At 40.1% G+C, this 8,018-nt stretch overlaps 1 protein-coding gene across 3 annotated transcripts in view; it reads right to left on the reverse strand.

Moving 5' to 3' along the window:
• GSPT1 (G1 to S phase transition 1) overlaps positions 1-7,726 on the reverse strand; it is a 23,232-nt gene extending 15,506 nt beyond the window's left edge. For all 3 annotated transcript variants that reach the window (XM_085513737.1, XM_085513738.1, XM_015876435.2), the window contains exon 1: positions 7,326-7,726. In XM_085513737.1, the coding sequence (XP_085369863.1) occupies positions 7,326-7,614 (289 nt within the window). In that variant the 5' untranslated portion in view covers positions 7,615-7,726. The remainder of the gene's footprint in view (positions 1-7,325) is intronic.
• Between the last annotated feature and the right edge of the window lie 292 nt (positions 7,727-8,018).

Here is an 8,018-nt window from a genome sequence, read left to right on the forward strand (position 1 = left end):
TACTGCACAGGAATCTGGGTTGATCAAAAATTGAACTACTCCCAGACCTTTTGGGTCTATCAGCTCTTCAAACCATTTATCAGCTGCTATAAATGAGCACTGCTGTTGCCACTAGAGAACACAGAATAGCTCTCTCAATAATTTAAGGAAAAATACTTGACCATTAAGCTCTGAAACAGTCTAAGGAACATTTGGATCATAGGGGAGGGAAGGCACAGATAATAATTTGGAAGCAGACTTACTTCCTAGCAGCCAATGCCAGTTTACAGCTTGAGAAAACAACCAAATCCCACACAGTCCCTGCAGCAAAATGCTTTTTAACAAATTCAGAGGACTTAAGTAACCTTGTTCATTTCCCCTGGTCAGTAAAAGACATTGTAACAGTACCTTTAAAGACAAGGGAAATTGAGGAAGGTTCCAAACAGCTCTTTGAACTTACCCCAACCTTCTCAATACACTCAAGTAGATGTTCAAAGTTTCAGATTTTTACATTTTCTGGAAGTCACTGAAGTAAGAACTTTTAAGGCTTACTACGTTATAAAAATATTCTATACAGTAAATGGAACGCAAACAAAAAAAAAAAAAAACAAACCAAACAGACACCTAACAAAGCTTAACAGTTCTGGATTCTCACCTGGGAGCATAACTCAGATAGTATTGTCATCACATTGATTAGATTTACAATGCAGTTCGCATGAATTGTGCCTTCAAAGTCATTACATGACTAAAATGATATGAAACTGTGTTCAGTAGTGTTTCAAGTTTGGGGTTTAGGTGCGGCTAACACCACTTAAACTTCATGCAGCACCTCTCGTACTCCATCCTTCCTCAAACTATAACTCAAGAATGACTGCTGCATTTTTGCATTTCTTGTTCAGCACATCACAGGAACTGAGCAGTTTATCTTTAGGCCTTGACAAACTCCTCATCAGAACTCAGGGTTCTGATTACATCAGTGCTGAAAGTAAAAGCATTGTAATTATCTACTGGTAGACCAAAGTTGCATTTATCTACAGGTAAACCATTAGACTTCATGTAATGCAGAGTCTAGTCAGAATAAAACTCTTTTTTTTCTTTTAACAATATTCACTGAAGCAGTACATATGATCCCAGAAGCGAGTTAAAAATTGCATTATTTTTAAAACAGGGTATGTCTCTTTAAAATACCGTTGATGACTAAAAAAAACCTGCAAGATTTCACTTTGTCTATTTAATTTATACTGTATCCTACTACAGCTGAAGCATTTGTTAGGTGCTATATCAGGTGGCTTACTTGCAAGCATTTTGTTATACAACAGTTTAAATTACCCAAGTAGATCCAATAAAACCCAATAACATCATCATTCAACCTATGAAAATATTTTTCAAAGCTCTATCTAAACCAGGGAGTTAACAACATTGAGAATTTATGCTTCCTATTTGCCAGGGCTCAAAGATTAATTAATTGGTCTGGAAGGATATCTGGCACTAAAAGGCAAGGTTTAAAGATGAGATGTGGCAGGTCCAGTTGATGACAGGATTTACTTGGAAGATCTTTTCCAACACAAATGCTTCCACAATTATAACATCAAGTTCATAACAGTTCAGTCTTGTAAAGACATCTCCATCTTTATCTGAACTGAAACATTCACCAGAAGCACAGAATAAGCAGATAGCTATCTCCTCATAAGCAGATACTGTTCTGTGATAACTGATAACTCCTCAGAAGCAGTTGCCTGAACCACAATGCAAACACTTTCATAGAATCTGCTGTTATGGCTTGAAGAGAAGCTGTAATTTGCTTCTGTGCATAGCAGAACTCAGCTCTCAGACTTCTCTGTTGCAGGAGAGCTAAGAATCCAGGCTGGTACCTTCAATATAGGTTTAATTAAATGGTTTGTACAACAGAACAAAGAGAGTGGAATAACAAAGAAAATACAGGGGGGAGGAAAAACTAGAAAGAGACAAATTCAGTTAGAAAGAAGTCTTATCTGAGACTATACAGCAATTTTGTTGTTCCAATACAGGCAACAAGTTCCTTCCCAGGAATTCCTGGAAGGCAAGAGATAAGAAATGCACCCACATTATGAATCCCACCACCTTTTCTACTTGTGATTTGAATACCTGAGCTCAGTACATATTTACTAAATAGTAATATATTCACAGAAACTGTCATGAATTACAGTACAGATGTTTGTTCCCCACTTAAAAAAAAAAAAAAAGGAAACTTCACCACAGTAAAACTTAAAGTTTCAAATCAAACCTACAGAGCAAAAGAATCAGAATGAAAGAGACTGTTAGTTCTAAAAAAAAATAAAAAATTCTAAGCACAAGTTCTAGAGCTAAATTAAATATTTCACATTCAATATTCTAAAATACACAGAAAGAAAACACTTTCAGGAGTTCACTGTAATTCAGGAAGTTGTTCTCTTAAGTTCATTTACATCCAAAGTTACTTTCTCTCTTCTCTGACTTGCTTCACACGGTAAGACCCAGCACAAACAGAAGACAGCTGCATCTAGCTTTTAAAATGAATAAATATAAGAGAAGTTTTAATAGTTTTAACATGATTTAGTAATAGTCATTTAAAAATACCACTTGCTTTGTATTCACAGGATTTTCTGACACGCTAACTTAGTAAGAGACCCACCTTCTGCCTTCCTCAGTGAGGACAAACACCTTAAGTTTATCTTACACAAAACCAACATGCTTGTTTACAACTGAGTCTAAGAAAGCTCGTGGTGATTTTCAAGAAATACAGTGAAAAATAAGAAAATTTCTTTACAGAAAAGTATCTGTGCTGAACAGACATACTGATTTCTCAGACAGATAGTCAGAAAAAAAACATAGCTCTCAATTAAAGTATTTAATGTTCCTACCCTTTCATGAATGCATCTCAAAACCTTGAGGAATAGAGCCAAAACCCTGTAGAATCCATGCATTTTTAGCAAATTAAACTCAGGTCTTAAGATATATGCGTACAAGTTGCATGTTTCAGTATTGAGTCACCTGTCCTAGCTAACTTTTGTACTGAAATTGTATCAGCTTCACTTTCATACAAGTCTCTTTGCCATACACGTCTCTGATCAAACACTGTCACTTCTATTCCTTCACAACAAAACAACATTTCTGTCTTAGCTTCAGACGACTACCTGCATCTCTTTCTTATATGTTACATCACAAAACTGGAGGAAAACGACATGATTTAGTAAAACTGAACTTCTATTTTGAATTTTCTATTTTCTATTGAATGTTCCAGCTAGCTACAAAGTAAAGAAAAATGAGAGCAGGGAAAACCAAAGACAGATGCCACTACATATGCACAGACTAAGGATACTCGGCTGCTTGAATATAACTATTTCAAGAGTAACCTTTACAAATCAATATTTACAGGCCTGAGAAGATTTAGGGCATGAAACATTCTAAGGGGCATTGAATCTTTAACAAGGTGTCTGCTTTGCTCAAAACAAGGTGCAAGTGATCTAAACTAGTCATTGCTGAATGCATTCAGAAATCTGCTTGAAGCGGTCAATATAACATAAACATTAGAAGAAGCAGTAGCACTAATGCTACCAAAAGGCTAAGTGTTATCCTTCCCTACACCAGCTGTTAGATTATATTCCCTTTTTTCTCCCCTTACTGTTTTATTACTGACACTTTTTCCTTTGCACAAGCATTGCATACAACACTGATCAATTTAGGCTGGAAGCAACTATGGGACACATCTTCTAGTTCAGTTTTCTGGTTCAAGCAAAACCAGCAGCAAAGAGCAGAAAAATGACATGTAAAAACTAACAGAGTAAATAAAGCCCATGCAAGGGAGCTGCAACTTTTTTTTTTTTTTTTTAAACCAGAAATCCCACACACATTCAAGTACTACGACAAAAACATAAGCACAGTAATATAAGTTGATGCTGCACTGTCAGAGATGTTTCATTTTGGATAAATTCTGTTTGGATTTCAGGTATGAGAAAATGAAAGCATTAATAATTCAAGTGAGAAAAAAAAAATTGCAACTGTTCCTTTGTGCCTTAATACAGAAACAAACAAAAACAACAGCATCTTACATTGATCTGCAACATTAACATAGTAAGAATAAGTCACAGAATAGCAAAGCTGCAAGGTGCAGCAATGATGAAGAATGTTTAGAGGCATTAACAGAATCATGTTATTAACTATCATACCTTGGCTTAATTTAGTTGAGCTTGCTAGTCCAGCAAAAGCTTTCTAAAAGAACCTTCCCTATGAGTATAATTTGTCCAAGATGTTCTCGGTGTGATTCATTGGAAGGCACTCTGTGCTATCTCTATCTGTTACAAACAAAATTTGGAAGCCTCTATTTCACATTTCTGATGGAACCCCCAAAAAGATTTTAAGCATATGAGTTTTAACATAATTTGATAAAAGCAAGTCCTCACAAACACATCTGAACACATTTTTAAAGATACATTCCTTACGTTCAGAAATTTAAGCCCTATACTCTTTTTGCTTATAATCCAACAGTAACTTGCTTCTAAACTGATTCTGAAAATGTCTGCAAGCAAAAGCCACATTAGCAGTAAGTGCTGCTCAGATTTTCTCCCTAGCACACAATTTGCTATCAAAAGAAAGCACAGTGAAAAACATCTAATTTGGAATGTAGGTATCAGAAGCTTCCTAACTTTTCTAAAGCATTATCTCATTCCCTGAATGTTTTTTCTCTGAATGTTATTTCCATGCTCTAAACAGAAGTATCAGGATTTTTAGATAAATTACCAAAAATATGAAGTTACTGTGTGTAAAAGGAGACATTATGACATATGACAGCCAGATAAATGAAATCAGTTCTGTGGAATTTTTCTACATCCAATGCTATTACTGCACGTTGATCTTGATCCACAATACACTCTGAATTACAAAAGAAACACAACACAACTCAAAATCACAGCAACAGAAAGTTCTAAGGAGAAAAGCATTACTAAAACTTTTAGTTTAGGCCACTTTAAGTTCAGGCCACTTAAACTGGCCAATAGTTATGTAGATTCTTCTTAAGAGTTCAGATATGAGTTCTTAATTCAAAGAAGTATTTCTACAGTCCTCAGTACAGGTAATAAACACTTTTTTCCCCACAAAGTAATAGAGAATGTAACTGCCTACAGAAACAAAAGCAAACTGGATTGCTGAAAAGTGACCTATGATTATACAATGGTGCTGAATATGTTGTTCTGACTTCTTTCCAGCGCCAGCTCCACCTAGTCTTCCCAGCCAGGAAGCAGCTGTCACTTTATAAAAACACCTGTCAGGACAAGACTTTTAATTACTTTAACTGAGAACATCAAACCTGAAAAAATACATAGCAAATAGAGTACATGGGTTAAGAAAAACTGATTTATCTTATTAATGAGAGTAGTGAGTAGAGAAGAACAGCAGACCTATTTAACTTCAGAGACACTCCAGTCTAAGTACGGAAAATTAAATTCTAAATCTCAAAGATACAGAAACAAGTTAAATTCAAATCAGGTGGATCACTGCACTATACAGGAAAGGCACTCTGAACTAAGATCAAAAGAAAAGCTATCCTAATCACCCCAGATGACCAACAAGCTTTTGGTAAAGTCATCCTCAGCCTCTGGAAAAACAGAAACTTACCATAAGCCTTTTTAGTAGCAAAAGAGGGGAGAAAAGCATAAACAAATAAATACAATGATCAGGTGAGGAAAAGTAGTTCAAATTCTATGAAAATGCTGGAAGTCTTAGGGGAAAAAAAAAACTTTTACAGTGTGGGTGAAGGAAAAAAAAAGTTCTAACATTCAAAACTACAAAAAACTTTTCAGTCAAAGCACAGATTACAAAGCTAAAAAGATGTAGATGCAAGGTTGGCTAAAAAACACACAAGACTTAAATATTTCTTAAAGCTGAATCACACGTTTAGAACAGCCTCAAACTTCCTGCTCTACCTTACAGTGAACCTTACACACCAGTAAAACTTAACACACACATTTATTCTGAAAAAAATCCAATAGTCTGTCCAAGGCTTCTTCAAAGTACATTTTAATGCACTGACACATTGCCTGCTCACATGGAACAAAAGCTACATTTCTCAATAAAGCTAAGGAATACTTAATAGCTGTTAAAAAACAAAACAAACAAAACAAACAAAAAAAAAAACAACAACACCACAACACTCAATGGTGGCTAATGAAAATTTCACAGGATCATATGTGAAACTTACAAATTTCAGCTACCAACATCAGCCAAGTACACATCTTGGGGAGTGCCAGACTAACTCATGTATTAAATTAGTATGCAATAAATGACAGGCCTTGATGAACACAAAATCATAAAAATCATAGACACAAAATCACAGCAAGTTTATTTCAAACTGCATCAGGAAGGGCAATTCCTGTATTCCAGGAAAAGAAAACACAGGAAAGTGTTAAACTGCCATACTTGACCAGGTCACAAACTCCTTAGCTGCAAGTATGACACTGAAATATTGTCACAAAACTAATCAGCACATCTGATGTCTGGGAGAACCTTCAGTTTAAAGCTGGAAATTGAGAAGAAGCTCTCCTTAAATTTCCCACATGCAAAGTAAACTTAGTATTAACATTATCTGCATATCTCTTCAAAATTAAGAACTGGGCAAACTACAATTCCTTCCACTGTCAGAAGCCAGATGGACAAAACTCCATTCCTTCCAAGTTGCTTACCAGCTTCATGTTAGAATAGTTAGCTACTTGATGTGATCTTCAGAAAGACATTTAAAACATGCTTGAAAAACTGGTGGCAGAAGCAGTGCTATTTTCCCAGTAACACTACACATATCACCACCAAAATCATCAGCCAGTGTCTCTAGAGGTTGAGAAAAATGACCACTGTGGTTCATTCTCACCGTGAGCGACCCTTTCCAAGTGAGGGCAGGCAGGACAAGGCACAGGCCCCCACATACAGAGCACAGCACCCGCACCGCGGCTCGGCCTCCCGCGAGGTCCCCTCCGCTGAACCACCGCGCCCTGGGAAAATCCTCCCCAGGGCCCCAGACTTCGGGGAAAAGGCGAGTGGCAGCACCTGCCCCTTCGGCCAGACAGAACCACGTGACGCCCCATGCGAAGCCCCTCTGCTGTGCGAAGGCTCTCTCACGGGCGAGGCTTCAAACCCCCGTGTTCTCCGGGCCTAGCACTCCCTGCTGACCCCCGTCGGGCTGCGAGCTACCTTCCAGGCCAACGCAGACCAGCCCAGCCCGGCTCCCTCACATTCCGGAGGCCCCACGTAACCCTTCTCCTCTTCCCCCGCGCCGGGCCCTCAGCCGTTGCCCCGCACCCTTTCAACGTGGCTCTCCCCGGCGCCCACCCCGTCCCTCTTACCGTGGGGCGGCGGCAAGCCGGGCGGGGGCGATGGTGGCGGCAGGCCGGGCGCCGGAGCCCCTCTCAGGAAGGACGGCACGAATTCGGCGGCGTGGACGTTGGGCACGAAGGGTTTGGCGTTGACGTTCAGTTGCCGGCTGAACGCCGCCCCGAGCAGCTCCTGCTGGGCCTCGGCCTCCGCAGCTGGCAGGGCGGAACCTGGGCTGGCGCCGCTGCCCGTCTCGACGTCCGCCTGATCCCAGCAGTCAGGAGCAGAGTCACTGCTGCTGCCGCTGCCGTTCGCCTCCATTTCGTGGCTGCCCCACAAGCCTCTGCGGCCCTAAAGCGTCTCCCAGCGTCCGGGGTAAGAGGAAAGCCGGCAGCGGCACCGACTCAGCACTCGCTCCGCCGATTCCGCGTGTACTCGACCGCCCCGACGCGCAGCTTAGTATGGCCTCCCGGAGTTGCCGTACCTCCTTCTTCCGCCCTTCCCTGCCGCCATTTTAGTAGTTTTTAGCTGCTCGGGGCCTCGTCCCACAGTACGGACCAGTAGGAGAGCGGGAACTACAATGCCCGTCTTGCATTGCGCCAGCACCACCTCCCCGGAAGAGATAGTTATCTGCGTCTCCCGTGCTCTTAGAAACCACACTTCCCATCAGCCTTTGCGCTCGCCTGTCGCTCACGCGGATTCCGCCCGCAGTTTCTGGAGAGATG

Source organism: Coturnix japonica, chromosome 13, assembly GCF_054131305.1.
Source record: "Coturnix japonica strain WE chromosome 13, WE-NBRP24, whole genome shotgun sequence".
In the NCBI taxonomy this organism is placed as follows: domain Eukaryota; kingdom Metazoa; phylum Chordata; class Aves; order Galliformes; family Phasianidae; genus Coturnix; species Coturnix japonica.